The 27,841-nt window shown below is 44.4% G+C and overlaps 1 protein-coding gene across 5 annotated transcripts in view; it reads right to left on the reverse strand.

The window, feature by feature from the left end:
• akap13 (A-kinase anchoring protein 13) overlaps positions 1-27,841 on the reverse strand; it is a 561,754-nt gene that overhangs the window by 19,145 nt on the left and 514,768 nt on the right. For all 5 annotated transcript variants that reach the window (XM_072278084.1, XM_072278087.1, XM_072278081.1 and 2 more), the window contains 5 exons: positions 23,900-24,081; positions 21,626-21,708; positions 17,394-17,582; positions 6,335-6,496; positions 614-684 (listed from right to left, as the gene is read on the reverse strand). In XM_072278084.1, coding sequence (XP_072134185.1) covers positions 614-684; positions 6,335-6,496; positions 17,394-17,582; positions 21,626-21,708; positions 23,900-24,081 — 687 coding nt within the window. The remainder of the gene's footprint in view (positions 1-613; positions 685-6,334; positions 6,497-17,393; positions 17,583-21,625; positions 21,709-23,899; positions 24,082-27,841) is intronic.

Below are 27,841 nucleotides of genomic sequence, written 5' to 3' on the forward strand. Positions count from 1 at the left end.
AGCTAGGGTGCCTGAGACTTCTGCACAGTACTGTATTCGTCAACGTGGAGCGAGTTTGTAAATGTGGCGGGCAAAAAGGATGTTGGGAATGGCGACACTGGGAGTGCCACGGGAGGGGTGTGGGACAGGTGGCAGAGCAGGAGTGCCACAAGTGAGGGGGTCGGGGGTGTTGGGTGTGGTGTGGGTGCAGACACACCCAGCCCTGAGACACCAGGCAAAGCTGTTTGATTCCGAACAATTTCTTTATCCATCATTACAGAATGTCTCTCTGGTGCTTCCCGCTCCCTGCCCTCTCCCTTCCCCTTTTCCCAACCATGATTCCCCTCTCCCTGCCCCCTTCCCACTCTCAGTCCACAATACAGACCCATATCAGAATCAGGTTTATCATCACTTACATATGTCATGAATTTTGGTTTTGATTGAAGCAGTATAGTGCAATACATATTAAATACTACAGTATTATGTAAAAGCCTTAGGCACTATATACGTGTATACACACACACACACATTGCCCAAGGGTGTAAATAGAACACTATATTTTTGCTGATGTGCAGCTGAAAAAGAGGCTTTCACTGGAGGCAAGGAAGGGTTTCTACAGTGACGGATGACTCACCTTCTTCAAAACACTGTCGGACTCTGTCCTGCGAAGGTCTTGCCCATCTTCCATTTCATCTCTCTCTCCACCTTTAAGAGATGGCACATTACCAATTATTCAACAGAGTGAGACACCACAGGGAGCTTTCCAGAGAGGTACACTCCTGAAAATAAAATAATTAATAACAGCAGAACTACCTAGTCTTAGTGGTAGCTCACTGGGTAGCACTCTGCTCTCTGAGTAAGCAGGTCTTGGGTTCAAGACCCACCAAACAGATTTGACCACAGGAATGTCATGCCGAGTGCTACAATGTTGGAACTGTGACTCTTTTGGGTAAAAATTTAAATTAAGCCTATCTTTCTTTTATTTGGGGTGTTTTCCCCACCCATTGGTTGTTGGATTAGAACATAGAATACAGAACAGTACAGCCGAGAAACGGGCCCTCTGTGCCAAACCAATTAAATTAGAAATCAAATGGCAACTAATCTCTTCTGCCTACACAATGTCCATCTCCTTATATTTTCCTCACATTCACATTCTCTTAAAAATCCCTAATCTATCTGCCTCTACCACCACCTGAGGCATCCACGTTCCACCATTCTCTGGGGGAAAAAAAATCCCCTCACATCTCCTCTGAAGTTATCCTCTCTCACCATAAATGCATGCCCCCTGGTATTAGACCTTCCAGCCGTCGGAAAATGATACTTTCTGTTTCTCTCTGTGCCTCTCATAACCTTATAAACCTCTGTCAGATATCCCCTCGGCCTCCGCCACTCCAGACAAAACAGCCCAGGTTCTTCCAAACTCTCATTATAGCACATGCCCTCTAAGCCAGGTAGCATCCCGGTAAACCTCCAGATCAGAATCAGGTTTAGTATCACTGGTATATGTCATGAAATTAGTTGTTCTGCGGCAGCAGTACATTGCAATACATAATAATAAAAACACGGAGAGAGTGTTGGTAGGTTCATTGTCTCTGCTCATCATCACTGTAAAGAGTGTACTGGCTCTCACCTTCACATTTGGCCGAGTTAGACTCTATCTGCTATTTCTCCACCCACATATACAAACGTTTGTATATTCTGCTGCGTTCCTTGCTAGTCTTCTATGCTATCCACACCATCACCAATCTATTGTCTGCAAACTTACTAACCTCTATATCCTGGTGATTTATATACAACACAGACAGCAGACATCCCATTACAATTCCCTGTGGAGCACCACTAATCACGGACCTCCAGCTAGAACAAGTCCCAGATTTCCAGGATTATCCCTCGTTCCCTTCTTGAACAATGGAACAACATTAGCGAATTGCCCGTCCTCTGGGACCTTGCCTGTGGCTAGACACCAAGGCCCCAGCAATCTCATCTCTTGCCTCCCTCAGTAACCTGGGGGTATCTCCCATTTGACCCTGGGGAATTATCCACTTAATGTTCCTTAAGAGAACCAACACTACCTCCTCCCTTATCTCAAAATACCTTAGCATATCAACATGCTCAGGTGTAGAATTGTTATATTTTGAGTATTTTTCTTGTAGTTAAACTTTCAAGGATCAGTGATTAACTTTATTCACCAATAAATTTACATGCATTAGGTATTTGCTGTGCTGTGTTGGCACCACATGCAACCAGAACAACATTCAACAATGATAAGAATAAATTATATAACAAATGAACTGAATGGTTAAATACAGATAGGGAATAAAATGTGCATTAATAACAACATGTATTTACAATGTAAACAGAATCATAAAAAGAGGCTTAAAGTGTTTGCAATGCAGACTTCTTATGCTTGCGTGTAATTTTTATATAATCACATATATACGTGTAATAAAATTAGTCAGCTCCATCTTGGGTACTAGCCTCTGTTGTATCCAAGACATCGTCAAGGAGCAGTGTCTCAAAAAGGTGGCATCCATTATTAAGGATCCCCACCACCCAGGACATGCCCTCTTCTCATTACTACCATCAGGAAGGAGGTACAGAAGCCTGAAGGCACACATTCAATGATTCAGGAACAGCTTAGACCATAAGACAAAGGAGCAGAAGTTGGCCATTTGGCCTATCGAGTCTGCTCCGTCATCCTGTTATGAGCTGATCCATTCTCCCATTTAGTCCCTCTCCCCGGCCTTCTCACCATAACCTTTGATGCCCTGGCTACTCAGATACCTATCAATCTCTGCCTTAAATACACCCAATGACTTGGCCTCCACTGCTGCCCGTGGCAACAAATTCCATAGATTCACCACCCTCTGGCTGAAAAAATTTATTCGCATCTCTGTTCTGAATGGGCACCCTTCAATCCTTAAGTCATGCCGTCTCGTACTAGACTCCCCCACCATGGGAAACAACTTTGCCACATCCACTATGTCCATGCCTATCAATATTTGAAATGTTTCTATGAGGTCCCCCCCATTCTTCTAAACTCCAAGGAGTACAGTCCAAGAGCGGACAAACATTCCTCATATGTTAACCCTCTCATTCCCGGAATCATACTAGTGAATCTTCTCTGAACCCTCTCCAACATCAGCACATCCTTTCTTAATTAAGGAGCCCAAAGCTGCACACAGTACCCCGTGGTCTTACCAGTGCCTTATAGAGCCTCAACATCACATCCCTGCTCCTATACTGTATTCCTCTAGAAATGAATGCCAACATTGCATTCGCCTTCTTCACCACCGACTCAACCTGGTGGTTAACCTTAAGGGTATCCTGCACGAGGACTCCCAAGTCCCATTGCATCTCAGAACTTTGAATTCTCTCCCTACTTAAATAATAGTCTGCCTGTTTATTTCTTCTACCAAAGTGCATAACCATACACTTTCCAACATTGTATTTCATTTGTCAATTCTTTGCCCATTCTCCCAATCTATCCAAGTCTCTCTGCAGACTCTCTGTTTCCTCAGCACTACCGGCCCCTCCACCTACTTTGTATCATCAGCAAACTTAGCCACAAAGCCATCTATTCCATAATCCAAATCGTTGATGTACAATGTAAAAAGAAGCGGCCCCAACACGGACCCCTGTGGAACACCACTGGTAATCGGCAGCCAACCAGAATAGGATCCCTCTATTCCCACTCTCTGATTCCTGCCAATCAGCCAGCGCTCTATCCACGTATGTAACTTTCCCGTAATTCCATGGGCTCTTATCTTGTTTAGCAGCCTCATGTGTGACACCTTGTCAAAGGCCTTCTGAAAATCCAAATACACAACATCCACTCCATCTCCCTTGTCTAGCCTACTGGTAATTTCCTCAAAAAATTGCAATAGGTTTGTCAGGCAGGATTTTCCTTTAAGGAAACCATGCTGAGTTCTGCCTATCTTGTCATATGTCTCCAGGTACTCTGTAACCTCATCCTTGACAATCGACTCCAACAACTTCCCAACCACCGATGCCAAGCTAACAGGTCTATAATTTCCTTTTTCCCCTCTGCCGTCCGGTTTCTGAATGGACATTGAGCCCATGAACTCTCCCTCACTTTTTTTTTATTATTTCTGTTTTTGTACTATTTTAAATTTAACTATTTAATATATGATTCCTGTAATTCAGTTTTCTTTCTATATTTATCCTGTGTTGCATTGTACTGCTGTCACTAAGTTAACATATGACATATGCTGGTGATAGTAAACCTGATTCTGATTTATTCAGTTAATTTTACAGTAATTATAGTATAACTCATTCTATATTTTCTTGAAACCTCTCTGCTTTTCTGCAGCAGGTGCCACACCACTTGAATGTGCTTACTTCATAAGCTAGATGTTATCACTAGATTGTGCTTTATCTCTGGTCTGAGTACGAGACAGCTACGTCTTTGTTCTTTGCTCTTGTATCACAATTGAATAGCCGTAACCACCCAAGTTTTATGTCTCATTCTTGACTTCTAAGGAACGTTTGGATAAAGAACAGCCGGTCCGACAGCACCAGCAACACCTCCACCCTTCAGTCTCTGCAACGTAAAACGTGTTTGCTGTCTAACCTTTTCTAATGGCAATGAAGGGCCACTGGCCTTGAAACCGCAGTTTCTTTCCCCGCAAACACTTGCCAGAATTTTATATTTTTGTTTTACTTATCCCCGCTGTCCTGCACAATACAGTGGGGAGAGTGAGCACAGTGGAATCTGAACAACCCACAGCAGGGGGTCCCAATCTGGGGTCTATGGAGCCCCTACAATTAACCGAGGGGGTCCACGGTATAAAAATGGTTGGGAACCCCTGACCCACAGACTCACTCTGAAGGACCTTCTTAGTATTACCCATGCCTGTAAATTTCACCATTTGTTTTCTTTTGCTCATTGGTTGTTTAACAGTCATTGTTTATGTATCATTCTTCCTAAATTCTACTGTATTTTATTTTCCTGTAAAGGACTGCAAGAAAAAGAAGCACAAGGTGGTATATAGTGACAGTACTGTAGAAAGGTCTCGGCCCAAAACGTCGACTGCTTATTCATTTCCATAGTTGTCGCCTGACCTGCTGAGTTCCACCACTATTTTTGTGTGTTGCAAATGGCGACATATACTGCATGTACTTTTGACAATAAATTTACTTTGAATAGTCACCAAAACACTGAATTGTACAGACCAGGGAACAATATGGGAATTCTCCTCAGATGTAATCTCTTCCTAAAGGAATGACTTTTGTTGTATGTGCTTCTTTGATGTTTGCATGGGTTCAACACGTCATCTAAAACTTCGACAAACTTTTATAAATGCACAGTGGAGAGTGCCCTGACTGGTTGCATCACAGCCTAGCACAGAAACACCAACACCCAAGAATGGACAGGCCTACAAAAAGTAGTAGATGCAGCCCAGTCCATCACAGGAAAAGCCCTCCTCACCATTAAGCACGTTTACAGGGAGTGCTGGCATAAGAAAGAAGCATCAAGAATCCTCATCACTTGAGCTCTCTTCTTGCTCCAGCTATCAGAATTGAACTAAATTAAATTGAATTGACTTTATTACTTACATCCTTCATATACATAGGGAGAAAAAATCTTCACATTACATCTCTGAGCAAATGTGTAATGTGCAATTTATAATAAATAGTATGTACAACAGGACAGTCAATATAACAGAAATACAGCTGTGTCAGTGTGAGTTAATCAGTCTGATGGCCTGGTGGAAGAAGCTGTCCCGGAGCCTGCTGGTCCTGGCTTTTATGCTGCGGTACCGCTTCCCAGATGGTTGCAGCTGGAAGCAGTTTGTGGTTGGGTTAACTCGGGTCCCCAATGACCCTTCGGGGCCCTTTGACACACCTGTCTTCGTAAATCAGGAAGTGGTACAGGAGCCTTAGGTCCCACACCACCAGTTTCAGGAACAATTATTACCTTTCAACCATCAGGGTCCTGAATCAGCGTGGGTAACTTCACTCACCTCAACAATGAACTGATTCCTCAACCTATGGGCTCACTTTCAAGGATTCATTACAACTTGTGTTATCGGTATTATTTACTTTTAACTTTGTGCAGCTTGTCTTCTTTAGCACATTGTTTGTCAGTCTTTGTGTGTAGTTTCTCATTGACTCTACTCTATTTCTTTGATCTACTGTGAATGCCAGCAAAAAAAATTAATCTCAAAGTTATATATGGTGACATAATTTGATAATAAATTTACTTTGAATTTTGATCAGGACCAATGTGGTTGGTACAACTACAAGGCTCTGAACAGAAGATTTCTATTTAACAATCCTCTGTTAGACAACACAAGGATAACCTCTCAAAGCTCGGTCGACACGAACGTACCTTTCACCACACTCATCTGATGGCTGTCGAAGCCTCCGAATGTCTCTGCCCTCCTAGGCAGGGAGACGTGGCCCAGGGCTCCCTCTTGCTCTGGGATACTGGCTGCCGGCTGCCCCAGGGCACCTCCGAAGCTCAGAGACAGGAGGCTCTGTAGACTCTCCACTAGGTCAAGGAAGAGTTTGATTAGTACACAGATGGAAATGACACCAAGACATAAAGAACAATCCAATGCTGTTAACACGCATCTACTGGACATTACAATCCAAATCACTGACGTTTATTATAACTTGTTACAATTCACTAACATAATTAATGCCCTCAAATTATTCCCACTCCCACCAATAATACCACAAGATACAGGGCCACTGTTAGGCCATTCATTATTCAATCATGAGCCATTTTTTCCAACTTCATTCTCCTGCCTTCTCCCTGTAACCCTTACCAATCAAGAATCTATCAGTCTCTGCCTTAAGTATATCCAGTAAAACATGGATTCCACCTACAACATCACTGTGGTCTCTTTCACTCGACCTACTTCAGTGCTGCAATCTGGACTCACATCCAAAATCTCTGGATTACTATTCCAGTAACTTAACCATTCCACAACTTGTCTGTAAGGAGTTTCTACGTTCTCCCCATGACCACGAGGGTTTCGTCTGGGTGCTCCGATTTCCTCCCACAGCCCAAAGACCTACCGATTGGTAGGTCCACTGGTCGTTGTAAGTTGTCCCAGGATTAAGTTAAGGGGATTAAGGGGATTGCTAGGTGGTGTGGCTCGAAGGGCCGATTTCGCGCAGTATCTCAATAAATAATTACATAACACTGTGTTATAGGAAGGATGTGGAAGCTTTAGAGGGTGCAGAGGAGATTTACCAGGATGCTGCTTGGATTAGAGAGCATGCCCTATTGCGAAAGGGTGAGTAAGCTAGGGATTTCCGCTTTGAAGTGGAGGAGGATACGAAACGATTTGATAGAGGTGTGTAAAATAAGAAGCAAAGATGGACAACCAGCACCTTTTTCCCAGGGCAGAAATGCTTAGTACGAGAGGACATGATATAGGGTGATTGGAGAAAAGTGCAGTGGGCGGTGTCAGACTTAGATTTGATTTGTTGTTGTTTTTTTGTTTATAAACACAGAGTATAGTAGGTGCAGAATCCGAATCAGGTTTAATATCACTGGCATATGCTGTGAAATTTGTTGTCTTTGCAGCAGCAGTACAGTGCAAAACATGATAATATAGAAAAAATCTGAATTACAGTGTGTATGATGTACATACAGTGTGATGACACAGGTGCCAAACTGTATCAGTGTTTGCCCTTCCCTTGGACTACACCAGTGACGTGGAGAGGGGGAACCCACTGCATGGGCAACAGCCGGTTCTTCAAACCTTCCCTCCCAGGCTTGCGCCCTGGAGACAACACAGTCCACCAGAGGCGCAAACCCATGATCCCCTGGGATTGGCAGCTGCCTACTGATATATATAAATAGTTAAGTAGTGCAAAAATAGAAATTAAAACAAAGAAGTGAGGTAGTGTTCACGGGTTCAATGTCCATTCAGGAATCAGTGGCAGATACATTCAGGACATTTAAGAGACTCTTAGATAGTCTCACAGATGATAGGAAAATGGAGGGCTACGTGGGAGAGAAGGATTAGATTGATTGTGGGGTTGGTTAAAAGGTCAGCACAACATTGTGGGCCAAAGGGCCTGTACTGTGCTGTACCATTTTATGTTTGATATTCATAGCCACTGCGCTATGCTATGGCTTTCCAGTGAGAGAGACAGAGTTGCATAGTTCTCCACCACTGCATCTAATGTCTGATTTAGCTGTGCTCAGTGGGGATATTATAGCCTCCGTCACAAAACATACTTTCTTCAGTGAACCCAAACAATTCACCGAAATCATGGCCGGCTATGGCAGCACCAATGCCCAGGAACAGAGAAGCTACAAACAGTGGTGGATACAGACCAGTCCATCACCGGGAAAGCCCTCTCCACCATCAAGCATGTCTACAAAGAGCGCTGAGCAGAAGAAAGCAGCATCCTTCATCAAGGATCCCGCCATACACGCCATGCTTTCTTCTTGCAACTAAGAGCCTTAGGTCCCACACCATCAAGTTTAGGAGCATTTCAACCACCAGGCTCTTGAACTTCTATATTTGTGGCCTTCTATATATTGGCGAGACCCGACGCAGACTGGGAGATCGTTTCGCTGAACACCTATGCTCTGTCCGACAGAGAAAGCAGGATCTCCCAGAGGCCACACATTTTAATTCCACATCCCATTCCCATTCTGACATGTCTATCCACGGCCTCCTCTACTGTAAAGATGATGCCACACTCAGGTTGGAGGAACAACACCTTATATTCCTTCTGGGTAGCCTCCAACCTGATGGCATGAACATCGACTTCTCTAACTTCTGCTAATGCCCCACCTCCCCCTCGTACCCCATCCGTTGTTTATCTACATACACACATTCTTTCTCTCTCTCTCTCTCCTTTTTCTCCCTCTGTCCCCCTCACTATACCCCTTGCCCATCCTCTGGTTTTTTTCCCCCCTCCCCCTTTTCCTTCTCCCTGGGCCTCCCGTCCCATGATCCTCTCATATCCCCTTTGCCAATCACCTGTCCAGCTCTTGGCTCCATCCCTCTCCCTCCTGTCTTCTCCTATCATTTTGGATCTCCCCCCTCCCTTTCAAATCTCTTACTAGCTCTTCCTTCAGTAAGTCCTGACGAAGGGTCTCGGCCTGAAACATCGACTGTACCTCTTCCTAGAGATGCTGCCTGGCCTGCTGCATTCACCAGCAACTTTGATGTGTGAGGCTCTTGAACTAGCAGGGATAAGTTCACTAAACACAACCAAAAGGCTCACTTTCAAGAACACTACGACTCATGACCTCAGTAACATTTATTTATTGTTTGTGTTTTTTTTTCATGTATTTGCACAGTTTGTCTTCTTTGGCACATTGGTTGTTTGTCAGTCTTTGTACTTTTTCATAGATTCTATTGCATTTCTTTGTTCTACTGTGAACGCCTGCAAGAAAATAAATCTCAAGGTAGTATATGGGGACATGGACAGTACCTTGAAAGAAAAATGACTGTCAGCTTTGAAGAATTTGCGGTGAGAACAGAGAAGGACATTGATCTTACAGACGTGAATGAACAAAGCATTCTGAGATTTGCTGTCGCTGCTTGTCCACAGTGTTTCAGCACAAATCCATCCTCACAGATTGATCTGTTTTCATAGAAATAACACCCCCCCTCCCCCCAAGCGGTATTTCCAGGACGCAGCCAACAGTTTGTGTACCTGGAACGATCATACTTTCTAGCCAGATAACGTTATCAATGGACAACAAGACAAAAGCAGAGAGACGTCAGCCTCCTATCTCTCCAGACAGGCTGCCCTACATCTGAAAATTAGAAGAAGGGATGTCAGCTTCTGTCTCCCTGTTCCTTCTATTGAAAGCATGGGTTTGTGTTTAAATCAGTCTTTAATGACTGAATAAATTAAACTGGCTTTTAATGGTTGCTTAAGGTTGTTATGGCTGAGGGTGATGGTGGGGATAAGCTCTCATTAGCTATTAAATGTTCCCAATGGTGTGCACCTCAAATAGCCTCTGACAACCAAGTCCAGCTCCTGGCCTCAGAATAGAAGGACATCCCTTTAGAATAAACATAAGGAGGAATTTCTTTAGCCAGACGGTGTGGATCTGTGGAATTCATTGCCACAGATGGCTATGGAGGCCAAGTTATTGAGTATATTTAAAATGGAGGTTGACAGGTCCTTGAATAGTAAGGGTTACAGGGAGAAGGCAGGAGAATGGGGGTGAGAGGGAAAAGAAATCGGCCATGATTGAATGCTGGCCTGTACTGAATGGGCCAAATGGCCTATTTCTGCTTCTATCTCTTATGAGATCGTATGAAGAATCTTCACTCAGATGGACGTGAACTTTAGCCAAGGGGCTCCGAGGTTGTTGCTGAGTGTCAATGAGGCTGAGATCAATAGGTTTCTGGTATTAAGGGATTCAAGGGAGATGGGGTTGGTGCCAAGGTGAAACAGTAACAGGGACTTTATTCAACCACAGACATTAGGAGTTCAACAGTTTAACTCTTTTTTTTCCAGAGAGAGTGGCTTGAACCAGGGTCCAGGTTGTTGAAGGGGCTCCTGAAGAATGGGAACCCCACATTCAAATGGAAACAGCCTCCCCTCTATGGACTCTGTCTATACTTGTCACCGCCTTAGTTACACATCCAGCATCATCAAAAACCTCTCCCACCTAGGACATTCTCTCTTCTCCCCTCTCCCACTGGACAGAAGATACAAAAGTCTGAAAGCATACACCACCAGGCTCAAGGACAGTTTCCATGCCACTGTTATCAGACTCTGGAATGGTCCCCTTGTCAGATAGAATGGACTCTTGCCCTCACAACCTACTTGTTGTGATTTTGCACTTGGTTTATCTCCACTGCATTTTTTGTGCAGCTTTTACACTTTAATCTGCATTGTTACTGTTTTACATTATTTTCGCTCAATGCACTGTGCAATGATTTGATCTGTACAAACAGTTTGCAAGACAAGACTTTCACTTGTTTCACTGAGTCCTGATGAAGGGTTTCGGCCCCAAATGTCGACTCTTTATTCCTCTCCGTAGATGCTGCCTGACCTGCTGAGTTCCTCCTGCGTTTTGTGTGTGTTACTCTTCACTGTATCTTGGCACGTGTAACAATAATAAACAAATTCACAATACATTAGTGGGCTGCTTTACAGATCGAACACCTGCACTTCCCATAGCTGACCACCAAGGGGCAACCAAGAGCAGAAATACTGACTGCCCAAGAACCTGACTACAGCTGTACAACCCAACAAGCTCAGGCTGAATCCTTTCAAGTTTGCCAACCTCTCCATCTGCACCATCCAGATGAAGCTCCAGGATCTCTTCCACAGTTGTTCCCTTGGATACTCCTGAAACTAATCATTAAACTCCAAGACTTAAGCATCAGTACCTCCCTGTGCAAATGGATCCTGGATTTCCTCACTTGCAGACCCTTGTCAGTATGGATTGGCAACATTTCCTCCATAATTACTAAGAGCATAGGCACATCTCAGGCTTTGTGCTGAGCTCCCTGCTCTGCTTGCCTTATTGAAAGGCCTAGATGCAGTGGACATAGAGAGGATGTTTCCTATATTGAAGGAGTCTACGGCCAGAGGGCACAGCCTCAGAATAGAAGGACTTCACTTTAGAACAGAGATAAGGAGAAATGTCTTTATCCAGATAGTAGTGAATCTGCAGACTTTATTACTACAGATAGCTGTGGAGGCCAAATCATTAGGTATATTTAAAGTGGAGTTTGACAGATTCTTGGATAGTAAGATGTCAACGGTTATGGGGGAAAGGTAGGAGAACGGGGCCGCGAGGGATAATATATCTGCCATGGCGGAATGGCAGAGCAGACTCAATGGGCCAAATGGCCCAATTCTGTTCCTGTGTCTCATACCTATGACTGTGAGGCTAAATACAGCTCCAATACCATACTTGAGTTTGCTGATGATACCACTGTCGTTAACTGTATCAAAGGTGTGCCAGATTAGCATATGGGAAGGACAGTGAAAATATAGTTGAATGGAACCACAGCAATAACCCCTCACTTGACGTCAACAAAACCGATTATCAACTACAGGAGAAAGAAGCTGGAGGTCCATGAGGCCGTCCTCATTAGGGGATTGGAAGTGGAGTGGGTTGCTAATTTTAAATTGCAGGGTGTTATCATATCAGAGGATCTGTCCTGGGACTAGCAGCCAAGTGCCTTTACGAAAAAGGCACGCTAGTGCCTCCAGTTTTTATTTAGCAGTTTCCAAATATTTGGCACATCATCTAAAACTTTAACAAACTTCTATAGATGCACATTGCAGAATATCCTAACTGAATGCGTCACGGCCTGCTACGGAAAAACCAATGTCCATGCACGGAAAAGCCTACAAAAAGCAGTGGATACAGCCTAGTCCACCACAAGCAAAGTCCATCGTTGAACACATCTGCAAGGAGCTCTGACACCGGAAAGCAGAATCGTTCAGCAAGGAGCCCCACCATCCGGGCTATGTTCTCTTCTTGCTGCTGCCATCAGCAGCCTTAGGTCCCATACCAACTGGTTCAGGAACAGTTATTACCCTTCAAGCATCAGGCTCCTGAACCAGTGTGGATAACTTCACTCCCCTCAACTCTCACTGAGTCTACAAACTATAGACTCACTTTCAAGGACTCTACAACTCATGTTCTCAGTATTATTTATTTATTTGTATTTGCACAGTGTGTCTTTTGCACACTGGTTGTCAGTCTTTGTGTGTAGTTTTTCACTGGTTCTATTTTATTTCTTTGTTCTACTGTGAATGCCTGCAAGAAAATGTATCTCAAAGCTAGTATATGGTAATTCTTATTTGATAACAAATTTACTTTGAACTTAAATCGTCCCACCGGTGATGCCAAGGCCACAAGCTCTGGAAATTCTCCAATACATTTTCAGCTCTTCCTCTCTTCAAAACTTCTTCGACTAAACTTTTGGTCACCCGCCTTAATATCTCATTGCAGACCCTTCAGCCAACCACCAGGAACCTGGTGATTGTGTTATGGTTATTATTCTATAGATTTATTGAGTATGCCCAGAGGCAATTGAATCTCAGGGTTGTATATGGTGTCATATACAAATTTACTTTGAACTTAGAACTCACACTGATTGCAATTTTTTTTTTGCCTCCATGTTCCCATCAGTTCCCCTGAGATTCTACTGCCTGTCTACACGCTAGCAGCAAATCACAGAGACCAATACACCTACCAAGCCGCAGGTCTTTGGGACCTGGGAGGAAACCCAGAGAGTAAACATGCAAATGCCACACAGGAAGTGCTGAAGGCAGCAACTCTGTTGGCTCTACATGAACGTTTCACGGTCAAACCACCAAAGGATGCCGGGGGTGGGGGGGTGGCGTTGTATGGTGTTATAGATGGCAAATAAATACAGGTGGACAATTGTTGCTGGGACCTTTGAGATCAGCTTTGAACCCAGTAAAATAATAGTTTTGTTTGTCACATGTGCGTCGAAACATAGCGAAATGCATTGTTCCCACCAACGACCGACAGGCTGAGGATTGTGCTGGGCAAGTGCCGTCATGTTTTTAGCACCTCCACAGCATGGCCACAACTCAGTAACCTAACCCTTACATCTTTGGAATGTCGGAGGAAACCTAAGCACCTTACGGTCACAGGGAGAATGTACAAACTCTTTAAAGCCAGCAGTGGGAAATTGGTGGCACTGCAAAGCTTTGCACTAACAGCTACCCTACAATGCCACCCGAATAAACTCAGGATTATAATTGTTAATCAGGTGTAGGAGCAGAATTAGGCCATTCAGCCCATCAATTCTGCTCCACCATTTCATCATGGCTAATCTATTTTCTCTCTCAGCCCCAATCTCCTCCCTCCTCCCTGTATCCTTTCACGCCCTGACTAATCAAGAACTTATCAGCCTCTGCCTTAAATGTATCCAATGACTTGGCCTCCACAGCTGCCTACGGCAGAGGATTCCACGGATTCTCCACTGTGGCTAAAGAAATTCCTCCTCATTTACGTTTTAAATGGACGTCCCTCTATTCTGAGTCTGTGTCACCTGATCTTAGACTCCCCTACTATAGGAAATAACCACTCTATCGGGCATTTGATAGGTTTCAGTAACATCCCCCCCCAATAATGATAATAATCAATCAAAGTCAGATTTATTATCACTGACTTAAACCATATGGAATTTGTTGCTTTTCAACAGCAGTACAAAGACATAAAATAACTATATAAATTATAAAATGTAACAAAGATACCTGTTGTTCATTAATGGAGTAAGTCATAATACTTAATCACTTCAGTTCACATGGTAAAGAATGCCGTAATTTGCATTTGTCATGCAATAAGGTATAATATTGTTGTTCAACTTTATGTCTTGTGGTGCATCGGGCAGCAACTATGCAGTTTCTTTAGCATTTGTCTGTTTTTTAATGAGGTCGAGTTGCTACCACGATGCTCAACACAATATGGATGGAAAGTGTGCAAGAAGTGGCCTGGATTTGAACCTAGGACCGCTCACTTCGAAACCCATGCCACGACACCACCGGCTGGCTATGGTGTACTATGGCAACTTTAAATTGCTTGGTGTTATCATTTCAGAGGACGTAAGAGGGAGATGGGCTGAGTGGTGTCACAACAACAATCTTTCACTCAATGTCAGTAAGACCAAGGACCTGATTATTGACTTTAGGGGGAGGAAATTGGAGGTCCATGAGCTAGTCGTCATCAGGGATCAGAGATGGAGAGGGTCAGCAACTTTAAATTCCTCAGTGCTATCATTTCAGAGGTCCTGTCCTGGGCCCAGCACATAGGTGCAATTACGAAGAAAGCATGGCAGTGCCTCCAATTCCTTAGAAGATTCAACATGACATATAAAATTTTGACAAACTTCTCTAGATGAGTAATGGAGAGTATATTGACTGGCTGCAACACAGTCTAGTATCAAAACACCAACGCCCTTGAATGGAAAACCCTACAAAAAAAAACGTAATGGATATGGCCCAGTTTATCATGGATAAAGCCCTCCCCACCATTGAGCACATCTACACAGAGCGCTGTCGCAGGAAAGCAGCATCCGTCATCAAGGACCTCCAAACCCAGATCATGCTCTCCAGTTGCTGCTGCCATCAGGAAGGAGGTACAGGAGGCTCACGACCCAAACTACCAGGCTCAGGATTAGTTATTACCCTACCACCATCATACTATTGAACCACTTCACCCCCTCATTGAAGTGTTTCCACAACCTATGGACTCATTTTCATGGACTCTTCATTTTATATTCTCAATATTTATTGCTTATTTAGTTATTATTATTGTTTCTTTTTTATTTATTTTGCATTTGCACAGCTTGTTGGCTTTTGCACATTGGTTGCTCCATCACTGAAGTGTTCCCACAACCTACAGACTCACTTTCACGGACTCTTCATCCCATGTTCTTGATATCTATTGCTTATTTATTTATTACTATTTGTTTTTTTCATATTTGCACAGTTTGTTGTCTTTTGTACATCGGTTGTTTGCCTGTCCTGCTGGGTGTGGCCTTTCATTGATCATATTGTGTTTCTTGGATTTACTGTGAATGCCTGCAAGAAAATGAATCTCAGTGTTTTATATGGCAACATGTATGCAGTTTGAGCTTATTAGGGTCATCTACCCGTGAAACCTGGATGCTCCCGCTCAAAAGAAACGTACAGGGCACAGCCCTCTGGCGGACTGTACTGATGAAAAGGGTGAATCACCACCAGCTGATCAGGGGCAGCAAGTCACGGCCCACATCCCAAGTATGAATCGGTACAGTGGGTAAGTAGCACAGCGATCAGCGTAACGCTATCACAGCACCAGTGATTCAGGTTCAATTCCCGCCGCTGCCTGCAAGGAGCTTGTATGCTGTCCCCGTGATCTATGGGTTTCCTCCCACATTCCAAAGACGTACTGGTTAGTAGGTTAATTGGTCACATGCGTGTAATTAGGCGGCATGGAATAGTTGGCCTGGAAGGGCCTGTTACTGGGCGGTATCTCCAAATAGATAAATAGAATGAAAATTATATTGCAGAGGAATGTTTCAGTTGAATGTTTGGCTGGGACGGGGATGAGTGGTTCCACCCACAGGATACACATCACCATTTAAAGTAAAAATGCTGGTGGGTTTGACACCACTGTGATGTTGATCAATAAACATAACTTGGCATTCGCTGGATGTGCAGATACCATGGGAATTCATGAATTTTCTCAGGATTGCCAGTTTACTGGACTGGCTTGTTGACTTAACCAGACTATTTTAAGTTCATCTGGCACTCTGCTATTTCTGCACCGTGGTCTGCCAAATCCGCTTATAAACTGGCAATTGATAGTCAACGGCGCAGCGATGCTTCCAGAAGGAGTCAACTGCTCTGTTCAGTTACGCGTGCAAGCCTTTCACCTTCTTGAATTTGAAAAGCCATTTCATACGAGCAATGAAAAAAAAAGCTGTGTCAGGGACTAACTCAGAGGGTCAGAGAGTTGGAGGGAAATAGATGGGCCAATCCTTCGGTTCACGTATGCGTCACTTGGACTGTGACCCCATTAATGGGCTGCATGGTAGCATGACTTCCTGCTGCTGTCAGGAGTTTGTATGTCCTCCACGTAACTGTGAGTGTTTCCTCTGGGTGCCCTGGTTTCCTTCCACATTCTAGAGATGTATGGGTTAGTAAGTTAATTAGTCACGTGGGTGTAACTGGATGGTGTGGGTTGATTGAACCAAAAAGAACCTAGTACCCGACTGTGTCTCTAAATAAAATAAATCATAATCAAAAAATAAGGTCTTTCATGTTCTACCCTTTCGCAAATCTGTCCTTGGATCCTCTTTCGCACCACACTTTACCTCCAACTTTTTCCAGTGCTGATAAACAAGAACTTCAGGAATTCCTTTGGAAACTTTCCCTTAGACTTCAGTGAAATTTGTAATCAGAAAGAGAAATGGAAGCAAAACCTCTTGTCAGGTCTTTAATATACACTGACATATCATAATTTATAAAACTGTGGGTGAAGAAAATGTGGGAATTGGATGGTTAATTTTTGCATGGATTCAGCTGATCAGTAGTGTGGCTGAGAGGGCTAAGGCTTTGGCATTAGGTTCCAGTCTCGTCAGAGGCGTGGGTTTGAATACCACCGCTGCCGATGAGATATTCTCCAGCACAGCATGGTGGAATAGTAGTTATCACAATGCTTTATGACACCAGTGATCACTGATCAAAGTTCAATTCTTGCCACTACCTTCACATTCTCCCTGTGATCATGTAGGTTTCCTCCTGGATGATCCGGTTTCCTCCCACATTCCAAAGACAGACGGTTAGGGTTAAGGTTAGTGAGTTATGGGCATGCTTTGTTACTGCCATAAGCATGGCGACACATGCAGGCTGCCCTCAGCTCAATCCTTGGGCGGTGTTGGTTGTTGGTGCAAAACAATGCATGTACTGACCTTCCTTTAATGCGTCCTTGAGCAGGGACTCTCCTTTGGCGACATCTTCTGAGTTAGCTCGGAAAAAAGATCTCGTAACCAGATTCTGAGACGCCTCCTCATGGCCACTGGCTTCCACCATTTCCTGGTAGAGCCTCATTTTCTCTTCCAACAGCAAGAGAATTTGCTGGTCTCTCTCCTGCAGTTTCTCTGTGTAATGAAGGAAATAAAGAATGTTATTCGGCTGATAACATCTGGAAAGGGGTGGACCACATGGATAAGGGGTTAACATTTATATTGATGATTTGGAAGAGGGGATTGAGTGTAGCATAGCAAAATTTGCTGATGACACTAAACTGAGTGGAAAAGCAAATTGTACAGAGGATGTGGAGAGTCTGCAGAGGGATATAGATAGGTTAAGTGAGTGGGCCAAGGTCTGGCAGATGGAATACAACGTTGGTAAATGCCAGATCATCCACTTTGGAAGGAATAACAGAAGAGCAGATTATTATTTAAATGGTAAAAGATTGCAGCGTGCTGTTGTGCAGAGGGGCTTGGGAGTACTTGTTCATGAATCGCAAAATGTTGGCTTGCAGGTACAACAGGTTATCAAGAAGGCAAACGGGATGTTGGCCTTCATTGCTAGAGGGATTGAATTCAAGAGCAAGGAGGTCATGCTGCAATTATACAGGGTACTGGTGAGGCCGCACCTGGAGTACTGTGTGCAGTTCTGGTCTCCATACTTGAGGAAGGATATACTGGCTTTGGAGGCAGTGCAGGGGAGGTTCACCAGGCTGATTCCAGGGATGAAGGGGTTAACCTATGAGGAGAGATTGAGTTGCCTGGGACTATACTCTCTGGAATTCAGAAGAATGAGAGGGGATCTTACAGAAACATACAAAATTTTGAAAGGGATAGATAAAATAGAAGTAGGAGAGTTGTTTCCGTTGGTAGGTGAGACTAGAACTAGGGGACATTGCCTCAAGATTCAGTGGAGAAGATTTAGGATGGAGATGAGGAGAAACTGTTTTTCCCCAGAGAGTGGTGAATCTGGAATTCTCTGCCCAGGGAAGCAGTTGAGGATTCTTCACTAAATATACTTAAGATACAGTTAGATAGATTTTTACATAGCAGGGGAATTAAGGGTTATGGGGAAAAGGCAGGTAGATGGAGCTGAGTTTACGGACAGATCAGCCGTGATCTTATTGAATGGCAGGGCTGGCCTACTCCTGCTCCTCTTTCTTATGTTCTTATGTAACATTAACCCTGCAGACCCTACCCTTGACAGGGGATAAACCAAACAAAAATACTTCATCACTGACTTTTCCTAAGTTAAAAGTAAAAGTATGAGAGTTTGAGAAGATTTGGCGCATCACAGGAAATTTACCCAGATGGGCCATGAGCGCATTCTACCTGGTAGCATCGTACCTGGTACAGAAGCGCCAATGCATAGAATCAGGAAAAAACGGCAGGAAGTTGCAATCCCAGCTAGCTCCATCATTGGCAGTAGCCTCCCTTCCACTGGGGACATTTTCAAAAGGCAGCGTCCATCATAAAGGACCACCATCACCCAGAACATGCCCTTTCTCATTGCTACCATCAGAGGGGAGGTAAAGGAGCCTGAAGACACACACTCAACATTTTAGGAACGGCTTCTTCCCCTCCGCCATCAGTTTTCTGAATGAACATTGAACCTATGAACAGGATGCCTTACTACTTCCGCTCTCTTCTTGCACTACTTAGTTCTCTTTATACATATAAATAATAATTTATAACATATGCATTGCACGATACTACTGCTGCAAAATAACACATTTCATGACATACGTTAGTAACACCAATACCTGATTCTAGGAGAGAATCGTTGGCCAGCTACTGAATGGTTATTACACAAGTTTTCTCATCGTGGAGGGCTAAGCAAGTGTTGATGGTTAACTATTGATAATTTGAAGCATTGTATTTAAGATCAGGCAGAATTGCAATGAGATAATTCTTGATACTTTTAAATAACCCTGCTAACCCTAAATAAGCAAATTCTGAGCAAGCTTTAAAACAAACTCTCTTCAAGTCCTATTGTCATGAACAATTCAGCTTGGACTGATAGTGGACAGTGAAGTTTCCCCAAATGTACAGATTCTAAAGGGCTGGACAGACAGCAGAATCATTTCTCCAGGAAGCATACCTAAAGCATGAACTTTATTTGTTTACATGTATGAGGAATTTGCTGTGATGTGTTGGTCAGGGTGTGACATGCAACACAAAACAACATTCAACAATTATAAAGAGATTCTGCAGTTGCTGGAAATCCAGAGTAACACACACAAATGCTGGAGGAACTCAGAAGGTCAGGCAGCTTCAATGGAAAGGAATACAGAGTCAACGTTTGCGGCCGAGACCCTTCATCAGGACTGGAAAGGAAGTGGGGAAGAAGAAGGTGGGTGGGGGGAGGGGAAGGAATAGAAGCTAGAAGATGAAAAGTGAAGCCAGGTGAGGGGGAAGGTACGTGGGTGGGGGGGGGGGCATGTGGTGAGAAGCTGGGAGAAGATAGGTGGAACAGGTAAAGGGGTAAAGGAGGAATCTGATTGGAGAGGAGAGTGCACTATGACAGAAAGGGAAGGAGGATGAGCATGAGAGGGATGTGTTGGCAGGTGAGGAAAAGAGTAGTAATAAGGAGACAGAAAGGGGAATGGAGAAAGAGAAGGGGGGGGGGGAGGGGGAGAAATTACCAGAAGTTAGAGAAATCAATATTCGTGCCATCAGGTTGGAGGCTACCCAGGTACAAGATGAGGTGTTGCTCCTCCAGCCTGAGAGTGGCCTCAAGGTGGCAGTAGAGGAGGCCATGGACCAATATGTTGGAATGGGAACGCGGATTGGAATGAAAAGGTTGGCCACCGTAAAATCATGCAGGTTATAGAAGGTGTATATGTGTTACTTCAGAGCTCCTTTAAACTTCTCTAATCTCACCTTAAACCCTCTTGTTCTAGACTGCCTTGCCCTGGGCAAAAGGCTCCAGCATAGCCTTTACCTGGAACTCTGCCTGAGTGTGCAATACGCTGTGTGCAAGGAATTTAAAAAAATACTGAAAGTAAAAACAGAAACTTCTTCCCCTCCGGTTGGGGAAGGGGGAAAAATTTATCTCAAATAACGACTGATATGCAGGAAGCGGAAGTTTTCAGTAATTGTGGAATAAGGCATCCAATAGCTTCTAAAATAAAAAAAATACACTAATTGTTTTTTTTATATATAAGTACAGGTGCACATTCCTTTATCCAAAATTCTGAAATCCAAAAAGCTCTGAAAACCGAAGCTTTTTTTTGCCAACAGCTGACGTCACTCAGGTGTGACGTGGCAGCACTAGCAGAGGCCGCCAGACATCAGTTGTGGCTCAGCGCTCATACTGGTTACACGTGCATTTGCTGTTCGCTGATATTTTATGTTCACTGTTGACTTTGTGTTTAATTTCACTGTGAAAATGTCAAAAAGAGCTGCAGATACCCCTATGGGTAACAATGAGAAAAAGAGAAGGAAGCATCTATTATTATCAATAACGCAGAAAGTGGAGTTATTGCAGAAAGTTGATGATGGTGTGTCTGTGTGGCGTTTTACTGTAGAGAATAGTGTTGGAACTACCACTGTATATGACTTAAATAAACAGAAAGACAAGTTACTGAAGTTTTATAGTGACAGTGACAGTGACGTTCTACATTTATTCCAATAAGTCACTTACCATGTGTTTGATTCGGTTCGTCTGAAGCTGTATATTTTTATGTTTTATTGAATGTTTTTGTCAGAAATAAATTTTTTTCTTGTCATTATTCCCTAAACAATACAGTATAACAACTATTTACATAGCAGTTACATTATATTAGGTATTATAAGTAATCTAGAAATGATTTAAAGTATACGGGAGGATGTGCGTAGGTTTGGCGTGCCACCGGGTCCTAAAGTCCACTGCACTGAGACAGGTTAAATAAGGGACTTAAGCATACATGTTTTTTGGTATCAGGTGGGGGGGGGGGGTCTGAAATCCGAAAAATTCTGAATTCCAAAATGCAACTGGCCCCAACGATTTCGGATAAGGGATTGTGGACCTGTATATTGCACTCTAATATTTGTTTCTCAAGAAGTTCAAACATTAACAGGTTCTTACATTGGTTTTCAAATGTACCAATTCAAGCCAAGACCACACTCCTTGGGAGTCTGAAACCTGTTAACATTCTGTCTCTCAGCACCTAATAAACGAACAGCTGTACCTTTCAGCTCTTTTGTTCTGCTCTCCAACTGCCGTCTGTCTTCCTCTGATTCGCTTGGGATTCCTTCATCCTCATCCTGTACCCTGTAGGTAGAGGCAGAACAGAGGGTTCAGGTGTTAGAGGTGACCACAGCCTGGCTACATTTTGTTCAGAATCAGAATTAGGTTTGTTATCACTGATGTATTTCGTGAGATTTGTTGTGTTTTGGCAGTACTGCAATACATAAAGTATACTGTAAATTATAAGTAATATGAAAAATACTGTAAATATAAAACATTAAAGAGTGCAAAAATAGTGAGGTAATGTTCATTGCCCTTTCAGAAATCTGATAATGGAGGGTAAGAAGCTGTGGCTAAAAAGTTGAGTATACATCTTAAGACTGTAAGACATAGGAACAGAATTAAGCTATTCAGCTCACTGAATCTGCTCCCCCATTCCGTCATGGCTGATTTACTATCTCTCTAAACTCCATTCTCCTGCCTTCTCTCCACAACCTTTGACACCCCTACTAATCAAGAACTTATCCACCTCCAGTTTAAATATAGGCAATGACTTGGCTTCCACAGCTGTCCACAGATTCACCACTCTCTGGCTGAAGAAATTCTTTTTCGCCTCTATTCTAAAGGGACGTCCTTGCATTCTGAGGCTGTTTCCTATAGGAAAGATCATCTCTACATCCACTCTATCAATGCTTAATGGGTTTCAATGAGACACCCCCCTCATACTTCTGCACTCCAGTGAGTACAGGCTCCTGTACATCCTCCCTGATGGTAGCAATGAGAAGAGAACATGTCCTGGGTGGTGGGGGGGGAGGGGTCCTTAATGACGGATGTTACCTTTTTGGGCATCACCTTTTAAAGATATCCTCATTGGTGGGGAGGGTCATGCCCATGATGGATGCAGCTGGCAGAGCTTATAACCCTCCGTAGCATTTTCCGATGCTGTGCTGTAGTCCCTCTATACCAGATGGTGGTGAGTACTCTCCATGATACATCGGTAAGAATTTGCCAGAGCCTTTGTTGACATACCAAATCTCCTCAAACCCCTAATGAAATACAGCTGCTGTCATACCCTCTTTGTAGTGGCATCCAAGTGTTGGGCCAAGGATAGAGCTTCAGAAATTCTGGCACTCAAGGGAGGTGGAGGGTTGGAGAAGAAGCGAAAATTGAATGGGCCAATGCCCATTTTTTAATATTTGGTATATAGTGCGGTGCTGAAGAAGGGTCTCGGTCTAAACGTCGACTGTTTACTCTTTTCCATAGATGCTGCCTGACCTGCTGAGTTCCTCCAGCATTTTGTGCGTGTTGCTCTGCACTTTCCCTGTAGCTGTTACACATTATTTATTGATTTAGAGATATATTCTGGAACAGGCCTTTCTGCACAACAATGCCTCCAAATTACATCTTTGTAGCCAATTAACCTGCTAACCTATATACCTTTGGAATGAGGGAGGAAACCAGAGCACCCGGAGGAAACCCGTGCAGTTGTGGGTAGTCAGTGGCTGAATTGATCCCAGGTTGCTAGCACTGTAAAAGTGTCACTCTAACTGCTATGTTAGTGTGCTGGGCAGAAGATACAGAAGTATGAAAGCACATACCATCAGGCTCAAAGACAGCTATCATAAGACTATTTAATAGTTTCTTAGTACAATCAGTGGGTGGCGGGGTGGAGATATGTCTCAACCAAAGGAGGTGTAAGGTGCTCCGTCCCTCTGCTAACCTGCAGGTCACCCTTGGGCAAGGTGTAGCACTTGCTTAGCCCCCCCCCCACCAATCAGGGTCACGTGAAGCCTTGGGAGCAGGTCATAAGAGCAGCTGCTGCGTATCACAAGCCCGCTGACGTCAGGCAGACAGTCTCTGAAGAGTATTGATAATGGCCCGTCTCGTAAAGACACTGCCCAGAAGGTGGCAATGGCAAACCACTTCTGTGGAAAAATTTGCCGAGAACAATCAAGAGTCATGGAAAGACCACGATCGTCCACGTTGTAGACACGGCACGTGACAAATGAATGAGTATGTGAAGATAGACACTTGAATTCACAATCTACCCTGTTATGATCTTTCACCTTATCGTTTATCTGCACTGCACCTTCCCTGTAGCTGTTACACTTTATTCTGCTTTGTCATAGTCTTATCTTGTTCTATCTCATACATTGTGTAATCATCTAATCTGTACTAACAGTACACAAGCCGTGCTTATCACTCTATCTCAGAACATGTGACAGTAACGAACCAATAGCAGTTCCATCTCAGACTCCCTGCACGGAGCACTTACATGGTGTCTGCGGTTTGCTGAATGAGCTGCATCCAGTTGGTCCTCTCCTCTTTGGAGCTCGCTCGTACCTCGTACATCTCCGGCTCCTGCGCCGCGGCACTAATGAGAAATAACCCCTTCTCCTCGTGTGCGACCTCACGGACAATGAGTTTTTGCAGTGGTATCACAGTCGACTTCTGGTCCTAGAGCACATGCGAGAAAACGACACACATTAGTGGGTGCAACGATGAAGAGAGAGAGAGGGGGAGGGGGAGAGATAAGTTTATAGATAGATGGATGCATCTAGTGGTGATGCTGCATCACAGCTCTAATGACCCGGATGCAATCCCAACCTCTGGTGCTCTGTGTGTGGAATTTGCTCATTCTCCATCAGACCCCCTGGGTGCTCCCCGGGGCACATCCCAAACAGGTACGGTTTGGTAGGTTAATTGGCCACTTTAAGTTGCTCCTTTAGTGTGGTAGAACCTGGGGCAGAGACTTGCAGGGAGAGTAAAATGGGATCAGTGTAAATGGGAGCAGGATGGCCTGTGGAGGGATCGATGAGCCATAGGGCCCATTTCTGAGCTGTAAGACTGGTAAAAAGAGGATGGAAGAGGGGGAGATCAAGGGGCTACTGGAGAATCAGTATGGGGGTGGGATCTGGTTGTTGGTCAGGCTGAGGGGAGGTGGGGGTGTGGAAAGGAGGGAGAAGAGGAAGGAGGAGGGATGAGAGGAAGGGGGAAGGAAGCAGAAGAGGAGTAGGGCAGGAGGGAAAGAGGATGGGGAAGAAGGGTGGCTGGGGGGAGGGGGATGAGAAACAGGGAGGGAAGAGGGGATGAGGAAGGGTGAAGGTGGTGGGGGGGGGGGGGAAGGAGGCAATAGGGAGGAGGGAGGAAAATTCACAGCCTGGTTTGGAGCCCAGGATTGGCAGTGGTTGCAGAGGGCAGTAGGCTCCGCCAGATCCATCGCGGGCACAGCCCTCTCCGCCATCTTCAAGAGGTAGGGCCTGAAGAAGGCAGCATCCATCACTAAGAATTCCTCACCATCCAGAACATGCCCACTTCCCATTTTTTACCAACATGGTGGAGATATGGAAGACTGAAGTAACACACTCGGTACTTTAGGAACAGCTTCTTCATCTCTGCCATCAGGTTTATGAGTGGTCCATCAACCCGAGCTCACTATTCTAACTTTTGTTGCACTAATTTTTTTTTTAAATTTATAGTAATTTTATGTCTTGCATTGTTCTGCTGCCACAAACTAACAAATTCCACATCATAATAATCAGCGATAATAAATCTGATTCATGAATTTTTGATTCTGAAGACTCTGGGAGGGGGAGGATGGGAGGAAATGGGTGGTGTGGGTAGATCATGGAGGGGGAGGGGGAGGGAAGAAGGTGAATGGATTGGAGGGCAACTACCTCATAGTTGATTACAATGGGAAAGGTCAGCGGGGTAACAGGACTGGGAGGGGAGGGGGGTGTTTCCTGATGACCACGTCTTTGTGAGCAGTTGAGTCCGGCAGTTTCAAGATTCAAAGCATCTATACAGAACACAACTCAGATTCTTCCTCCTGCCGGCAGCCATGAAACAAAGACCGACCATGGAAATCTGTTCAAGGAAAACATCAAACTTCCAACGTGCGAAACAAGAACAAGTTGCGTAAACATCACAAAGCAAGTGAACAACACACAGAATATCAAGCCAGGAGTCCAGGGGTACTCAGTTTACATCAGTTCCGTGCTGCGCTGCGCTGCTAGCTATGGGCCGCAGAACCACTCTTTCCCGAAGTGCCCCGGTCCACGCTTGACCACTCTGAAGAAACCACTCAAAAACAGTAAAAAAAAAAGGGTAATCGGGATCCAGTAACACATGCAACATGAACCTCAACGTCCCCCAAAACGAGTCCACTGCCAGGTGCCTTGCTGATCAATCTCCGCAATGTGGAACCCAAGACTCCTGCATTATCCTCGGGCAGTAGCTAGTGAGACGGAGAGCAACACTGGTCAAACGCAAGCAGACGGCGTTGAACACCCGCCTGTCCTCCGCTCTCCATCTTCGTCAACTTCAAGCCTGCTCAACGCCTCAACTGGAGGGAAGCAACGGAGTTGACTATAAGCTCACTCCCTGTCTGCAGTCTTCCAGGCCTCCAGGTCGCACACTCTGCTCCCAACCTCAAAGAACTCCGTTGGAAACAGCCAAGTGCCAGGTTGCTCAATTAACCCAAAAAACCCTATCAAAATGTAACTCACAGGTTTCAATCGCACGCAGCTTAGTAACAGAATCATACTTGAAAGAGGAAGTAGTTTTGTGAAATGTCTGCAGGCCACATTGTTTGCTGCGCCATCTCGAATACTGCGATATATAGGAACGCATTACATGCCGAAAGATAAAGGAGGTTGAGTCGCTAATGCTCTCCTGGGCAGAGTATAATATCACCCCAGCTGGCGTGTCTAGTCTAGTCAGAATTCCTCCCAGGATGCAGGTTAAATGGGGCTGATCATCAGATGCAGGAAAGTCAACCCATCTGATGGGAGTGCCATTGTAGGAAGAGTTTTGGTGGGTGGGACTGATGAACTGCTCTTTCCGCAGCCCATCCTGTCCTGAGATGACCAAAGTTGCGACTTTCCCATGCATTTTTTTGAAGAACAAAATGAGGTCATTTTAAGGAACGCCTGAGGAAAGTGGATCACTTGGGAAAAGACGTAGTGGAGTAGCGGTTAGTGCATCACTTTACAGTGCCTGCTGTAAGAAACAAGAGAAATCTACAGCACATTACAGGCCCTTCGGCCCACATTGTTATGCCAACCATGTAACCTACTCTAGAAGCTGCCTAGAATTTCCCTACTGCATAGTCAAGTCAAGTCAAGTTTATTGTCATTTCGACCATAAGCTGCTGGCACAGTACACAGTAAAAATGAAACAACGTTCTTCCAGGACCATGGTGCAACATGAAACAACACAAAACTGCACTGGACTATATGAGACAGCACAAGGCTACACTAGACTACGTAAAACAACATTAAAAAAAACTGTACTAGACTACAGACTTGCACAGGACTACATAAAGTGCACAAAAATAGTGCAGGGCAATACAATAATTAATAAACAAGACAATAGGCACAGTAGAGCACAAATTACAATATAATAATAGATGATGTAGCTGTCAGTTTAGACTCTGAGTATTAAGGAGTCTGATGGCTTGGGGGAAGAAACTGTTGCACAGTCTGGTCGTGAGAGTCCGAATGCTTTGGTACCTTTTGCCAGATGGCAGAAGGGAGAAGAGATTGTGTGAGGGGTGCGTGGGGTCCTTCACAATGCTGTTAGCTTTGCGGATGCAGCGTGTGGTGTAAATGTCTGTAATGGCGGGAAGAGAGACCCCGATAACCTTCTCAGCTGACTTCACTATCCACTGCAGGGTCTTGCGATCCGAGACGGTGCAATTCCCAAACCAGGCCATGATGCAGCCCTCTATTTTACTAAGCTCCATGCATCTATCTAAGAGCCTCTTAAGAGACCCTGTTGTATCCACTTCTACCAGCTGGCAGTGCATTCCACACCCCTACCACTCTCTGTAAGACTGGGGTTCAGATCCTGACACCGTCTCTCGTGAGTCTGTACTTTCTCCCCTTGACCACGTGGGCTTTCCCTGGGCGCTCCGGTTCCTTCCGCATTCCGAAGGGTTAGGGCCAGTGAGTTGCGTGCATGCGACGACGGAAGTGATGCGATACTTGCAGGCTGCCCCCGGCACAATCCTCACTGGTTTGACACGACGCAAAATGACACATTTTACCGTGCATTTTAACGTACGTGTGACAAATAAAGCTAATCTTGGCAGTGAGGTCCTCCTCACAGAATCCTGCATTACCTGACATCGCAGACAATTACGAATGGCTGTCGCGATCGTTATGGCAGCAGCACTGGTAGCAATTTACAAGGATGACGCTCAGACTCAGACAGT

This window comes from Mobula birostris, chromosome 14 (genome assembly GCF_030028105.1).
Source record: "Mobula birostris isolate sMobBir1 chromosome 14, sMobBir1.hap1, whole genome shotgun sequence".
In the NCBI taxonomy this organism is placed as follows: Eukaryota; Metazoa; Chordata; class Chondrichthyes; order Myliobatiformes; family Myliobatidae; genus Mobula; species Mobula birostris.